This window comes from Schistocerca nitens, chromosome 1 (genome assembly GCF_023898315.1).
Source record: "Schistocerca nitens isolate TAMUIC-IGC-003100 chromosome 1, iqSchNite1.1, whole genome shotgun sequence".
Lineage (NCBI taxonomy): Eukaryota > Metazoa > Arthropoda > Insecta > Orthoptera > Acrididae > Schistocerca > Schistocerca nitens.
This window is the reverse complement of record NC_064614.1, coordinates 761,166,287-761,183,588: the sequence shown is the minus strand read 5'-3', so window position 1 is coordinate 761,183,588 and position 17,302 is coordinate 761,166,287. Positions and strand designations below refer to the sequence as shown.

The following is a 17,302-nucleotide window of genomic DNA, read 5'->3' as shown; positions in this document are numbered from 1 at the left end:
GGAGATGAGTCATGCTGTCATCACTTTGAAGCATCCAGGGTCACAACCACCAAAATATGCCAAGGCCATCCACAAGAGTGCAGGAAAGGTTATGCTCACATACTTCTTTGGCCAAGATGGCTCCCTTATGACTCACTTCCAGCATCATGGGACAACAGTGAATGCCCAGCATTACTCGCAAACCTTGAGCACCCTTCACCAAGTGATCAAATAAAAATGACCAGGCAATCTCGCCAGTGGGGCCATTCTGCTCCACAACAATGCAAAGCCTCATACGGTTAACAAAGTTGCGGCACTCCTCCAGAAATTCAAATGGGAGGTTCTCAGCCACCTTCCATACAGTACAGACTTCTCTTCGTGTGATTATGCCATTTTGGTCCCCTTAAAAAGACTCTGAGGGGCAAACAATTCACCTCGGATGACGACGTCCAGCTGTATGTGTGGAACTGGTTAACATTGCAGGCCCGGGAATTTTATGAGACAGCCATTCACCACCTTGTGTCACAGTGGGACAAGTGTCTCAAAAACTGGGGTAAATACTTCTAACATACAGGTACTAATTTCTGTAATTATGCCTGCAGCTCTTTTCTTTTTTAACGCCCTTATACATGTGACAGATGAATGTCTTGATTGGCCAATCATTGAGACTGACAACTAAACACCTCCAAGGGAAGATGCATGCAAAAAGAAACCCTTCTGTGATAAGTGAACATTCAATTCATGTCAACCAGACAAATTTACGACAATTAAATCATCAGCAAGAAAAGGTTGTCACTTATGCAATACAGTATTTACATGAAACATGTGAAAACTGTATGTACCCCTGAGGTAGGCATATAAGTTTGTCACTGGTTGAAAGATTTTAACCTCTACAATGCTTCATAATAAGCTGAAAGTGAGGTAATAGATGAGTGCCTGGAGGAGATTTTATAGTGGGAACAATTTCAGTGGTAGGGACCCCTTGGGAGGACTAATTGACTGAGAATGTGATGACGTTGCATAGGTTAGGAGGGCAATGGAGAATGGCATTGGGTTTAGGGAGAACACCTGTAATTTTTCTAGTTTGCTTGGTTGACTTTTCCATTTTTACCTCAAATATATTCATCATTTTATGAAATACAGCATTCACAACTGCCTAAAATTTGTGAAAAATGAAGAAAAATCATATAATACACTTAATACAAGCAACTCCCACACATAATGTCTCTATCTTAATTTGAGAATGGTGGTGGTGGTGGTGGTGGTGGTGGTGGTGGTGGTGGTGGTAAGGGCACATGGCAGCAAGCTCTTTATGCCACTTCCTGTTTTGGGCAATCGTCTCCATAGACTCAGGCAGCCAATAAGATGCCAATATTCCATGTAACCAAGCTCTAACACTTTGTAGGCCAAACCCAATCATAGCTTGGGCCACAACTTTATATTAAAAAGACTGCATTCAAGTGTTGGTCGGGTACAATTTACTCAACATGTGATCCATCTATCACTCAAAAACTGGACTTGTAGATGAGAATAATGTACAGATGTCTTGCTAATCATCCATTGACTAGTGCTGCTTTGTGCTATGAGTTTCTAGAATTATTTTGAAAGAAACATTAGTGAACGTAACAACTGCTGTACCGAATGTTGGAACCAGAATGATTACATTGACATAATTTCGTCCATGTACTATACTCACAAACTAAGTTGACACTCGGTGCAATGATTGGTGGCAGTCACCATAAAGGCGTTTCCCATTTATAGTTCCTCCCATCAGCCATGGCATTGAGTGTCAACTTGGTTTGCTCGTATGTACTCCTTAGGTTTCACAGTTTGCTGTAATTATGCTACAAGTACGTCATGTCTCTTGAGTGAGCGAGAAATTTTGGAAGCTCAAGAGGGAGAAATTGCTTGATAACTCACTATGCACTTTGTTTGGAATGATAATTATACTTTCTGTCTTATTTGTTATGTATCCTAGGACTAAAGTAAATGTAAAAATAATTTTTGAAGCTTGATCTTCTTTAGTATGTAGTACTCTTGAAGATAGATAAATTACATATGTGCCAATAACACTTTAAATGACAGCATAAATGGATGGTTTCCTAGGTCCAAAATTCTCCTACAGACTTGTAAGATTACCTGTCTTAACACAAACTTTGTTTCTAGGTGCATTGATGATTCTTTCTGCTTGCCCAGTGAATGGCAATGTGCAAATCAACTGTGTATTCCTGAAGTGAAGAGATGTGACGGTCATATGAATTGTTACGATCACACAGATGAATATGATTGTGGTGAGTATTTTCTCATTTATTATGCCTTTTATTGACCATTTTTATTCAGTACAGTACAGCAGTTAAATTGATCCATTAAAATTTTGTAACATCTGAAATCTAATGAATATATCACTGCGACTGTTACGTAGTTGTTAGTTTGCTGACCAAATCATTGTGGAACTTGTTTACCATGCTGTTACATTATTCTCAATATGATATAGTTTGTACCTAGTGCTCTTGTTTTATTTTGAGTAGGATACACAAGATCTTTTCCGAAAATATACCTGTTTTACACATATATTTGCAATTACAATGAAATAAATACTCCTAGCTGCATACAGGTGTTGATATGTCAATGGGGACAGTTGAAAATGTATGCCCCGACTGGGACTGGTATGCAGGATCTCCTACTTACGTGGCAGACGATCTATCCATCTGAGCCACCAAGGACACAGAGGATAGTTCAACTGCAGGGACTTATCTCTGGCATGCCTCCCGTGAGACCCACATTCCCAACTTATTGTCCCACACTATATTCATAGTGCATGTGCCCATTATACTCATGTAGATTAGAGGAAAGAAGTGAAAAGTATATCAGCAAAATAGGGTGCAGTAAAAAGAAACCAGTATTTCATATGTTCTTATTTGATATACATTTATCACCTGCAAAGGGGTACCTGATTTTTTTAAAATTATATATATATATATATATATATATATATATATATATATATATATATATATATATATATATATATATATATATATATATATATTTTTTCCATGTTAAGCATTTATTTGCTGTCTCTTAGAATTTTATTTTCAGTAAAAGTGAGCAAGTAAATGAAGCTGCACATTTGAATCCTTCAGGCACACACACCATATCTTATAAGAAGCACATTATCAACTCTGGTGAAAAGAGCAATATGCAAAAGACAGAATAAGAAAGGAAACATGTTTGCATGTTTTAAGCTGAGACCATTTTAGGATAGGAAATGACTGCTTCCAGTTGTTGCCTGGCAACTTTGTTGAAGCAATTTCTGAAATATTATCTTCTGAAATTCATACACATTTGGGATATACACTGTCTCCAGGCAGAAAGTACAAAGGGCTATAAAAAATCGTTTTTTGAGATGGGCAGCTTCCACGAAAAATTTCCTTGTACTGATCTCTGGGTTTAGGCAACAATATGGCAAGCATGGCATTCTGTCTGAAAGATACAGAATGCATGACATAATCAGGATATGAAGACAGCAAACTCTTCAAGATGTCTCCACTTATTAACTGATTATAGTTACAAAATTCATCTTAAGTTATTTCCAAATTATTTGATTGGAATTAACTCTTACAAACATTTCCCTATCTATCAAATTAAAGCACCACTTTAATAGTCACTGTTTCAAAGGCAATGATATAAATTATTGTGGAAAAGATGCTATGAAACATTTATTTCACGACGTAAATGCAGATGTCATATTAGGCCACAGAGAGATGACTCCTTTGTCTCTAGATAATAGCAAATATACGTATATGAAGATGGTATCTGTTCTTTTGGACATGCCAGAAAAAAAAATACCATCAGTAACCATGCAGCTCATTAGAAATGAAATTACAATGAAATAAATACCCCCAGCTGCATACAGGCATTGATATAACTCAACAGGGACAGTTGAAAATGTGTACCACGACCGGGACTCGAACCCAGGAACTCCTGCTTACATGGAAGACACTCTAACCATCTGAGCCACCGAGGACATAGAGCATAGTGCGACTGCAGGAACTTATCTCTGGCATGCCTCCCGTGAGATCTACATTCCCAACTTATTGTCCCACACTATATTCATAGTGCCTGTGCCTCTAATCTTGCTCTCTTCTATTTCTGCATAGCCCATAATGTACTGCTGCTGCTCTGTATGTTGCTCTTTGAGTTCATTCATCCATTCTCTGTTCCTTCTTATTTCAATTCCCAGTGTTTGGAGTAATACTAAAATGTGTGGAAATTCAAAAGTTATTATGATAGTCTGATCATTTAAGTGCGCCCATGCGCCAAGTTACAGACAAGTGTTTAGCTAAAATAACTGAGGAGTGCTCAAACTTTAGTTCACTAAAATTTACTTAAAGGCCAAACTCCCCACAGACTAACTAAATAAATGGTTAGAATATAATAGAGGAAAACATTCCACATGGGAAAAATATATCTAAAAACAAAGGTGATGTGACTTACAAAACGTAAGCGCTGGCAGGTTGATACACACACAAACATACACACAAAATTCAAGCTTTCGCAACCAACGGTTGCTTCATCAGGAAAGAGGGAAGGAGAGGGTAAGGAGTCATTCCAATCCCAGGAGCGGAAAGACTTACCTTAGGGGGAAAAAAGGACAGGTATACACTCGCGCGCATGCCCCCCCCCCCCACACACACACACACACACACACACAGCGGACATTGTTTCAAGGCCTCCTTCAGATTTTCTGTCAGAATTGTGGTGACAAAACAAAAATTAAAATTCTCATGTAATCCGCATCTCCAATGAGGGTTGCACTGTGAATTATGGAGAGTATTACTGAAACCCCACATTCCAATACACTGGCACTCAAGTGGCAATGCAAGAGCTTGTTATTAATGACGTTGATGAAACTCATTGGCAGATTAAAGCTGTTTGCTGAATCAGGACTTCAACCTGGAGCCTTATCCTTTCATGGGGGAAATGCTCTACTGACTGAGCTATCTAAGCATCACTCACAGAGTCTCACAGCTTTACTTCCACAATTACCTCATCTCCTACATCCAGATTAAAGTCCCAGTCTAGCACACAGTTTTAATCTGACAGGAAGTTATTATTATTGCTGAGGATGTATGAAAGATATGACAACAATTCACTAAATTCAAGTCCGGTGATGTGACTCTCCAAAACAGTTTTCATGGAGGGGAGGGAGACACTTAACTATTAACTTCACCAGTTGCTCTGAGAGAATCTGAGTTCATTATAATCAGTTACACATATCATACACTGTATCAGTTCAGGTAGACACTTTTCTCTGTAACACAGAGATGATGAGTATTTGTCACAGAAAAGTATTTAATGAGTAAAGAATGACTTCTAGTAGCAAATGAAAAATGCTATAAATTGATATGCTGTCAAAGATGGAACTTGATGTTGTCATCTTGATGAATAGCTTTCATAATGCAGTATGAATTCCATGTGCAATTTGCAATGGTTTTTATTTTTTGCAGAATATACCCTTTGTTGTCCAGACTGGACATGATTGCAGCACTCTAAAATTACATGTTTACACATGTAAAAAAATAAAGATCAGAAAAAAACTCCTTCACTTACAGTATTGATGCTTTCTTGTGTGAACACCATCAAATGTAATTTGCTTCTTACATTATTTCTCTTATGTCTGAGTTAGATGAAGTAGTAGAAATGTGGTTCAGAGACACTGGAGAGAAAAGTCTTCAGTCAAAAAATTGTTCATTGTTGAAGACTGGACTTTACAAAAGGTAAATCATTTACTGCAAGGTGCATATGATTGTGGAAAGTCATAACTTACAAGGAGACAATTTTCTATGATTTTATAATGCTAATGAGGTGCACAGGGTAGCCGCGCATTCTGAGGCGTCTTGTCATGGTCCATGTGGCTCCCTCCATCGGAGGTTCGAGTTCTCCCTTGAGCATGAGTGTGTGTTGTCCTTAGCATAAGTTAGTTTAAGTTAGATTAAGTAGTGTTTAAGATTAGGGACCAATAACCTCAGCAATTTGGTCCCATAAGATCTTACCACAGACAGATAAAATATAATGCTCAAGATTGGGAAAAATGGTGTAAGAAGCAAATTAAACCAGAAGTGGACCCACAGACAAGAATGCATATTACATCACCATCACACAGTAGAGTACTAATACATAGGCAGTACAAAATATGACACCTTTGGTCCAAAATACCTGTATAGTCATGTTCATAACTGTAAATTTTGGATAGCTTTAAATAAGACACTAAACACTCATCAGATCCAGTGTCAAATTTGCAGCATCATAAAATTGAGAAATATTTGTTTTGATTAGGTTTACACTTATTAATAACAGACAGGTAATAAAATATAAACACTATCTGATAAAAATCGTATAATGTACTCTATAAAAATATTGAAATTAGTGAAATGTGCTTCTCTTTTACTGTGACAAAAGTGAGCAAAGAGTAATGATTGTTTTCTTCTTTCAGAATGCAATCTAGAGTCGAACTTTCATTGTGGGAATAGTACATCGTGCCTTCCAACAAGAAAGAAGTGTGATGGTGTAATAGACTGCTGGGATGGCTCTGATGAGCTCAATTGCACAATAGGTAAAACAGTTACCTCAGATATCCCTGTTATAGAGTGAACAGTATCATAAATATAGGCATACAGACTTTGTAACCTGACGTTCTACTTCTAGAAAAACTGTGTAGTGATCCACATATTAAAGACGACAGTTTTAATTTTAAAGATTGCCTAGAAGTAGTTGAATCTCTCTTTATGATGAATGTCATCATGTGTGTCTGTAATCACAGTAAAATAGACTTCTTATGTAGCATATCATATTTAGATTGTAAGAGTTCCTTCATCACATAACCAATTTTGTATTTATACTAGTGTAATGTTCATATCTCATTGTATCAGAAGACTAAATAAAACAATTCAGTAATCATAGTAAATGAGCTCTGATGTCATATTCCTGTCATATCCATGTGTAGAAAAAAATAAATCCATGGTAGAAAAGTTAAATATAATGAAGCACTTAGAAGATACAGAGCACTAACTAATTTATTCCTGTGAGTCATTATTAGAATTTTTATCCTCATCTTAAATATGAGTTCCATAATATTTGCCTTTGTTGTTAGATTTTTTAACTGCATTAGTTAGTATAATAATGTGTAATTTGTAGGCTGCAAGCCAGATTTGTTTCTCTAGTCAATTTTTCCTGAAACTGTAAAGCTAAAACTGAAACACATTATGTTGTCTGTTTCCTGGAAAAAATTTGCACATTAACCTCAATTCTTATATTACGATTTAGTTATTGCACCTGTTCTCTATTCTCCATGTCATAATTCTAAGACCAGTAAATTATTCCACAGCTAACCTCATTTCAGTCAGTTTATGTTCAAATTATTGTGATTGTCGTACAGAAAAAATTCACATCTTTTGAGGATCATTTTGTCATGCCTCAATGGAATGACTATATATACACCTGTTTGTCATATTTGATACTCCTTTTTCATTTGAATTGCATTCAGCTGTGAAATTTACTTTTACCCTCACTACAATGTATGGTTCTTAATACTAATGCTTAATGTTTCTTCAGTATTCCGTTGACTGTTTTGTAAATTTCAAATCAGTATATGAATAAAACCTGAATTCTGTTTCCACTATGTCAAATTATACTTTTTATAATACTCAGCCCTCTCTTCGACTGTGAAGTGTAGCCAAAAATATAGAAGTGTTTTTTTTTTTTGATCGAGTAGTAACTAAATAATAAACTTGACTGACAGGAGAGCATAAGAAATATTTTCCACTTTCCATAACATAGCCTTCTCTTCCTTTTTAATGAGAATCAGAGCTGATATATTTCTTAGATGTAGCCTAATACAGAAAAACCATTCTCACTTTCCAGTATGGCATTGACAAGATATACAGCAACATAAATAACATGCATTCAAATTTTAATCAATCGCTTATAACTGCACAATGATGTAAATTAGTACCCTGTGGTGTAAAATATGTCAATTCTTTTGACCTTAACTATCTTTGCATAAAATTTACAACACACGTTTATGTTGATTCAGTTTGATTCAGATTTAATGGCACATCAGTATGGTTAGATGAAACTGTATGGACTATCATCTTCCAAAAAATGTTATTGGTAACATTGACTTTTGATAATTTTCCAGGTTAAAGATATTTTTTTAAGGAAGTATCTGATGCATTATCCCAACTACTCTTCTGCAGCATTTACAAGAAAAACACTTCATTCTTTGCCTCCTGTCCTCAACGAATAACACTTTTAACATAATACTCAGAAAAATATACTTAGTAAAATGCAGAATTTTTCTAATATTGTTGACCTGTTAATCCACAGGTACACCATTATTGTATTACTGGTTTTTTCATGACGTCGGTGTGCATCTCATATGGCAAAACAGAAACTGCATTTATTTAGTTACATGCAAACATAACCTCAAAATCATTAATATAAAATTCCTAGCTACCTTTTCCTAGCCACAATAGAGTTGGCAATAAAATAACAAAAATGAAATACCTACTTCAAAAAGTCCATCTCCTCTGTTACTTCATATTGTTCATCCAGCTCAAAAGTATGTGGTCTAATGTTCAGCATTCACACTGATAGTCTTACAAAACAACAACATCCATTACAAACTGTAATGCATTCACCATAGGCAAGTGAGAGATAAATGTGGACCAACCACAAGAGAACTGTCATGCATGGACTTAATACTTGTTTACCTTAAGTGATAACATACACCATCAGCCACATTAACTTTATCAGTTTATGATGAGTACTAATAGTATGCTTATCAAGTTTAATGTGAAGGCAGATCCAAAAGATTTATGTGCAATTCAGTAATATCTGCCATTTAGGAATATAAATTGATGGTTTTAAAAGATTTCAAAATTAGGATCTTTGTGTAAAGGCAAAAATCCTGAGCATTTTGATGACTGTGGAGAAAACATAGAAGACAGTTTTGCACTAGATACACTTAAAGTGAATCATAAAAGAAGGCATGCCAAAGCTAGCAGCAAGGAGAATGTTGTGCTGGTTCTTGTATGTTAAAGCTCTTACAGCTATAATCATCAGCAGTATCGGGCACTGAAGAAATGTGAATATACTGAAATAATGGAAGGCTGCTTTATATAAGGATCAGTATTTCCCAGTAAAGCTACAGGTGGCTAGATGACTGCAGTATTCCTACCTGAGGAACTGATTAACCACTTCTATGATAAAAGACATACATGAACCCCAACATGCAGTGAAGAAATGCAGAGCACATTGATGTACGATCAACTCCTTCTTATGAGAAATGAGTAACAGAAATGACTTTTTGCTACAACTGTACAGAGTTACATTCCCATTTTCACTGAAATGCCTGAAGGCTTGTGAAACATGTTAAGTCTTAGTAAATGATGAAACACACTATGGGCATGGCTGTAACCCTCTTGGCTAGCCTCCATATTTATCAGATCTTACACTATATGATATATTTCTTTTGGAATTTGTCAGTCTGCATTTGTGTGCCTGTATCATACTGTAAGACACAAGTACTGGCATGGCGACAATGAACAAAGTTTATTCTTCTTCCAACAACGGATGAGAATGTAGACACAAAAGCATAAATAAACCAGGTACTGATGAAAGTAGTTGCTTAAAATAAGTATGAACACAATATGAGGGCGAGTGCCTGCTTTATTGCATGTATAAAGAGAAGGGCTTTGGTAGATGGTGCATCACATGCCATGCCATGCCATGGGTGTGTGTGTCAAGTGACCCACCACAGGCAACCTCCAATGGCTGACACGCGCACATGTCAGTGACAGAATATTCAAAGTGTAGCATGATGGTGGCCTGCTACTGTAATGCTCATCAAAGTGTTACACACAGGGTTATAGCACCCACCCCTCCTGGAGAAAGGATGTTCTGCTGATGCGGGCATTGGGGTGACTGTTGAAACATCCATGGCCTTGGTGGAAGATACCACAGGTGATGTCAGTGGTGGAAGAAGATTGTGGGCCAGAACCAGTGAGTAGGGGCATAAGTTGTGTGGCCTTGGCCACGGGCTGCAGTACCAATGAAAGGACTGGTGACAAGGCACTGGTAGCATCTTGATGCCATCTCCCTCAACACAATGAGACTGCGCTGATGGTGAAGGTGCCAGCCACTCAGGTGAGGGCACAGGGGACACCAGTGTTGAAGGATCCAAAGGCATTGGCATGACCAGTGGCAGAATTGTTGGTGGCAGCAAAGCATCACTGGAAGGCCAGGCAGCAGCTCCCGGGTGGACTGGACTCTACAAGGCAGGCAGGAGATGGCAACATCCACAATGAGGGCAAATCCATCTCTGGAGAAGGGACATCCCGCAAGGCCAGGACAGGCGCTGAGGAAGCTGCAGTGGTCCCATGGCCCTCACTGAGGCATTGGGACCCAGCTGGCTGTGGTGGCATGCTATCAGCCCATCACTAGTGTGCACCATACGTTGGTTGCAGCCTCAGCAGCTGTGGATCATAGCTGGAATCCACTTTGGTTGGTAGCTAAACCCACGAGCTAAGACTTTGGAACCAGGAGTGAACCACAATGAGGCCATGCCAACTAGTGTTGGTGGAGTGGCTGGAGGGTGCATGGCTGCCGAACATAGAGGATCTGGGTTGGGCGCAGAGGCCCCACTGCTATAAACTGTAGGACCTAAAGAAATGTGTCAAGGTGTCATCCATAGATGTGTTGGTGACATACTGCTTCATTTGAACCTTGAATGTGTGGATAAGACCATTAGATTGGGGGTGAAAAGTAGGAGCAGTCACATAACTGATCGTTCGATGACACACAAATCGCGGAAGACCTGAGACATAAACTATGGACCATTAGCCATCAGAAGGAAAATTTTTTTTTAAGTTCCTGAATCATAGTTGCTGATGCTGAATGAGAACAGATGATTTATAGAAATATATAGAAAGCACTGATAACCAACAACCTGTAAGAATGTAGGAGGGGGTCCATGAAATCAGCTTGGATGCATTCCCATAGATGCAGCAGTGCAGGTCATAGAGAGAGTGTCTCCCATGACACTGCCTGTTGGGTAACATACTAAGAGCAGACCACCACAAGATATACAAGGTCATCACTGATGCTGGGCTGAAACATGTGCTGATGGGCCAATAAATTGGTACATGAGACTCCTCAGTGTCCCTGATGTAGAAGCTAAGCCCAGTCCACCATAGAGTGGCTGGGATCACAATCTAAGGCAACAGCCCATCCATAGCTAAAAGAATACCATTGTCAAATACCAAAAGGTGCTGGGGCAGAATAGGTACACAAAGGATCAGAAGCCCTCCCAGGAGACCTATCTGACCAACCACACTGAATGAGGTGAACAACTTGTCACAAAGGCAGTTAGGCAGCGACAGCAGCTGCAATATTGGAGCCCATAAAAGGAAACCTTCCACAGTAGGTTGCACCTCAACATCTGAGTGAAAATGAAGTAGTTCATCCTGATCAAAAGTAAGATCCATTCCCATTGGATGTCAGGACAGTGCATCAGTATTGGCATGATGTGTGGTAGGTCAAAAATGTATTTCATAGTTGTAATGAGACAGAAATGAGGCTCAGCACTGGAGGTGATGTGCTGCCTTGTTGGGCAACAAAGCAGAAGGATTAAACAATGAAACCAACGACTTGTGGTCAATAATGAAGTGGAAATTAGACCTATACATGAAACTTTCTGAAGGTGTAATAATAGCAAGCATTTGCTTTCTAACTTGGCTTTAGCACTGCTGAGCAGAGTTGAATGTCTTTGTCTCACAAGCCATTGAACGTTTAGAACCATCCTCACATTGATGCATGTGAATGGCCACGAGTTCATACTGAGAGGTACCTGTAGCCAAAAGCAGGCATTGGCTAGGATGGTTACTAGCCAAATGAGGAGCATAATGGGTTTTAGATTTCAAAAGTGTGGATGCAGATGCAGCCAAGTGTCTGCTGAAAAGGATTGTTCTTGCAGAGCAACTTGTGGAGGGGATGTAACAACATAACTTCACCTGGAATAAATTTGTAATCATAATAGATTTATGCTTGGAGTTCTTTGACATTTGAAGGGTGAGGCAGAGCTGTGACTGTGGAAACATGAAGACATAATGGTTTAACACCATTCTGAGAAATCTCAAACCCCAAATACACAATGGATGGTTGAAAAAGTGTAACTTGGTCAAGTTTCACTTCAACCCTGCTGTACGTATGATTGTGTGTGAACAAGGTGCAGAAGTTATGTAAGTGCTCTTCTGTTGGTGCACCCATCATGACAAATTGAAAAGTCACTGGTGCGCTGCCAATACTGAGTAGGAGTTCTAATATTGGCACAACCTGAAGAGCATGCTAATCATGTGGAGCCATTTAGAATCCTCATCAGATGGAACCTATAAATAGGCATCAGATAGATCAGGTTTGGAAAAAAATTTGACCTCTGCTGAATTTAGCCAATTACTTCAGGCGGAGCAAAGGATAGGTGTCAATGATAGATTGAGCATTGACTGAAATTTTAACGTTGCCACACAGGTGAAACTGACCAGTAAAGTTTTTAACAATCGTGAGGAGCACAGACCACTCACCCAATGTAATAGGCTGTATGACCCCATGATGTCAGTGTGTCCAATTTTGATTTCACTTGATCATGCAAAGCCAATGGAACAGGGTGCACATGGAAAAAGTGCAGCTGCACCTTACGTTTCAGGGTAATGTGGGCTGCAAAATTAGTGGCACAACCTAGCCCATCCAAGAAAAAGAGACAAGAACTCAGAACACAAGGAATCTAACTGCTGGTAAGGGATGTGGTCGGAAACCAGGTGCATCATATGTGAAATGCAGAAACCAGAAGTGCTGAAAGCATCCAGATCAAACCCACTATCAAAAGTCAAGAAATGAACCACTGATTTATACATAGTGGGAGCTTTAAATTGCCCTAAATTGGAAAATGCTGCTAATTGTAAGTTGCCAAATGTCGAGTAACTGTAGACAATGCCGGAGATCCCCAATTCATTTAAGTTATTGAATCCAGTAAAGTCACAGTTTGATAAAATATTTGATTCATAAAAACTGGAGACATACAGTTAACATCTGTGTCCATGTCCGCAGGAGATGGCTGTCCTTTATTTCTATAGTCAATGCAACTCGCCCAATGCGTAGGGTAAGCAGCCCTGTCATACTGCATGAAACGGCATGGGCAAGATGTGAACTGCTGTTGCTGTATTTGTTGTAGTTGTTTGGCAGATCAGTGTCCAGTGTGGTGCAGAGGCCACATTTGTACAGCTACCATATTCTCTTCCACAAACTGACTGACGAGTGATGACCAGGAACGGGAACCAAGCCTCAATCTGATTACCAGCTGCACATGATATCTTGAAAGACTCAGCAGTATTTAACACTTCAGCGAAAGAAGTATTCTCACACTGTAGTGGGCATTGACACACCAGCTTGTTGGGAACCAACTGAATGATGATGATACAGAACACAAAAATTGCATGAGAATCATGATAAGCACCAGTAACAAACTGACATTTGTGACTGAGTCTGTGGAATTCAACTGCAAAAACCCAATAGGACTGATGGGTCGGTTTAAGGCAATCATAGAACTCTATACATGCTGCAATGACAAGCATGCATTTACGGTGATAATTTGACAACAACTTACACATTTTGTCCAATTAAAGTGACAAAGGTTCCTGGAGTGGGGCTAACTGGCACAACAATTGGTAGATCCTAAGCAAAACCTAAGAAAGGAACACAGCCTTACACACATTTGAGTCAGTGACACCAAAAGCAACGGAGTTGTGCTGCAGGTGCTTCTTGTAAGCTTCCCAGTCTTTGGCTGCATCATAAGTGGTAGAGAGCAGTGGATACCCCAGTGATGTGGAGGCCTAGATAGTCAATGTGGCTGACAAGTTTGTAATAGCAACCATAAAAGCCTGTTGCTTCTCGAGGCGAGATTGGAGCACTGTCTCAGTAGACAGAAGAACTGAAGGAATAACCAAGAAGACTGAGTACATGAAAGTGAACAACAGTCTCATTGCCAACTGTATTGTACTGTAAGACACAAACAACAGCACAGCCAGAATGAACTAAAGTTTATTCTTCTTCCATATACAAGCGAAAAACAGTTGAGAACATAAACATAGAAACAATCCAGTTAACAATACAAGCAGTTGCTAATGATAAGTGTGAACACAATATGAGAGCAACTGCCTGCACCACTGCATTTATAAAGAGAGGAGGGCTCTGATAGATGGTATGGTGGGTGCCATTACGTGTGCACAAATCATGTGGCCCACCACAGGTGGCCTCTGGTGGCCAGCTTGAGCAGATGCCATGGTGGAGTATTTTAAGTGTAGCAGGCTGGTGGCCTGGTACTGTGGCACATATCCAAGTATTCAATACAGTTTTATAGTAGTACTACTATTGGCAAAATCCGTTTAACAGTCACTCAATTGAATAATACACACAGTGCAGGCTGTTACAGTGCCAGTTTTCATTATTTTTGGATATTTCTTGAAACACCTAGTGAAAGACCAATTATGAATTTGTAACACATTTATCAGAAACTGGAACTGTCATTGTCATTGATGGTGCATACGATAAATGGAAAAAGAAATGGTAAATAGTTAAGTAACTTTTTCAACTTCACAATTAGGCATGTCTATGTACAGTGCACTTAAGAGATGGTGACCTTTTGAGAGCAGCCTGTATCTGATAATTTTATATACTTTTTCTTTCACACTGCTTCAAGTAAAAAGATTTCTTCCTTTTATCCATGTATACTCTATAAACCTCTAATATTAATGAAAGACTAACAAACATCACTGAATGATTTCCATCATATGTCTTGATGAGTGTATTTCTGTAAGTGCAAATATCAAGAACTCTTCTAACTGGGTGTGTATTTGTGTATATTTTAAACACTAATGACAGTAATTACTTTCCAACATATTTGATTTGTTGTGGAATACCATAGTTCTTATTATTAATTACAATTTTTTTAAGCTTAGACTCTTCTTCCTTTGTTTTTTTCCTCTGTCTTTTTACTGTCATATTGTGAACTTTAAACCTTCCATACACTTTCTTCCAGCCTCATTGATTTCTCTGGCTTCAAAACCTTACAAGTTTAATGTACTCTTCTCCCATAAGATGGTTGCTTTTTATTACTTCAGACTTTGTAAATATCCTTCATAGGTGTATCTTGACGTCTCTTGTGTATATGGATGTTAATTATGTTTCTCAGTAATAGCAAAGTATTTATTTTATTCATCTAGCTATTCATTTTAAACATGTGTCCAAAGTAGATCACTTTCTTTGTAATATTCTTAATGTTATATAACAGTTTCTATGTCACTTACTACATACAGTTTCCTCTGATTTATATTAGATTCTTGTTTCTTTCATTACTCATCATAGAAGTGTTAATCTGTCATACTTAGAAGTTCTTGTTAAAACTGCTTCACTTGAAGAAAAAAAAATGTATTTATAAAGTGATTGCAGTGCATATGCCATAGTTTGGTTGTGAGGAGTGGGTTCTAGAGAAAAAGAAGAGATCCATTACAAATGTCCTGAGAAGAGTGGTGGGATATACCTTTAGAAATGTAATACGAAATGAAACCTTAACCAGGAATTAAAGATATTTAATGTAAACGAAAATATAGAAAAATGAAAAGTAACTCGTACAAGCACCATATATGAAGAAAGGAAAAGAACTGTAAAAACTCTAGAAAAAAAATTGGAATAAAGATACCAAAATTGTTTGATGTAGAAACAATTGTACATATATATATATATATATATGTGTGGAGTACCATCTCACAATTACACCTGAGAATGATCACCATTGTATCCTTGCCTGAGAGGGCTTGTGTAAGATGACTACTAACATCCATCTGAAATCATTGAGACATTGTACAGCTAACCAGAAAGCATTCACTAAATGAAACATCAATCAATTATATTGAAGCAGGTACTTTGTCTTCTCATAGCATGCCCGAGTCCCCAGCAGTTTACATGCACTGACGGTCAGTGCATTCCCCGGTCACAATTCTGTGATGGTTATGCAGACTGTTCTGACAAATCAGATGAGCCATTTGGTTGTGGAGGGGAATGCAAGAGCCATGAGTGGGAATGCAAGTAAGTACAAGCATCTGCTGTTGCAATAAAAATTAGTAAAGGGTGATACTCTCTAACCACAGCTTCATTTTATTTATTCATTTATTTTTTAATTTTCATTTTCAGTAATGGACGATGCATTATGAGGGAGGAGGTTTGTGATGGAGAAGACACTTGTGGTGATCTTTCAGATGAGAAAGCTTGTCCACAGACAACTGATGACCAACTGTGAAACTGTAACTGTGATTTTCTTTTCAAGTTATCTTTTAGCCATCAGAAATATTTTACATCTTTTAGTTGTAAATTGTGCTATGACAACAGTTGTAAGATCACCCTATGCCAAAGATGTAATTTCAGAAATACTTAATGTGTATTACTCTATTTAAGGTTTGTGGTAATTCTTGAACAATAAAATGAACAGTATTACCTGTGAGACTAAGTAAATACTCTGTGTAATATAAAAATGATGTACTTTATCTTGTATAGTAAGTTGTTTTTGTAATTTTTTTTTATATTAATGAGATGATGTTACATGTTAAACCCACAGGGTAAATTATCATTATTTCTCAAAGAATTCTATACTTATTCCTCAGTGTGTTCATAAATGAGATGAAACTATTTTACTTAATATAAATGTGTTATTGTAATAATTTTAAAACATAAAAATGTACATATGTAAAGTAATATATAAATGTATTTATATGTAAATTTAATATATTTTCAGCACAGGTTTATGAAACTCCCTAAACATATCACAAATTATTTTTACATACAATTGTTTGTATATTATGTACATTAATAAACAATGTGGAAATATCATGTCATCATCAGTTACATCAAGCAATCAATAGCCAGCTTCCATTACTCTGAAAGCATTTTTCATTTTCCCCTCCAGTGTAACAGTTACTATTAACCCCAAATTATAACTGTATGTCAGAATGAAATTGTTGCATTTTATTTGTTCTCTGGCAATTGTGAGTTGGTTTATACATGATCACCTTAATTACTTTTTTGACACAGCATTGTACAGACATGGAATGTGTGTGAAACAAATTGTTTTATGCAGTTTGTGTCACATTTCATCACCAAAAGCACTACTGGTGGACATTTTGTGAAGCCTCTAGATTTATACTTCTGTGAAATTCAC

At 37.7% G+C, this 17,302-nt stretch overlaps 1 protein-coding gene across 1 annotated transcript in view; it reads left to right on the top strand.

Moving 5' to 3' along the window:
* Positions 1–16,894, top strand: part of LOC126261115 (low-density lipoprotein receptor-related protein 8-like) — a 248,854-nt gene extending 231,960 nt beyond the window's left edge. Inside the window, exons 8-11 of the mRNA XM_049958510.1 lie at positions 2,146–2,270; positions 6,476–6,595; positions 16,029–16,176; positions 16,282–16,894. Of these exons, the coding sequence (XP_049814467.1) occupies positions 2,146–2,270; positions 6,476–6,595; positions 16,029–16,176; positions 16,282–16,387 (499 nt within the window). The 3' untranslated portion in view covers positions 16,388–16,894. The remainder of the gene's footprint in view (positions 1–2,145; positions 2,271–6,475; positions 6,596–16,028; positions 16,177–16,281) is intronic.
* Positions 16,895–17,302: the final 408 nt, after the last annotated feature.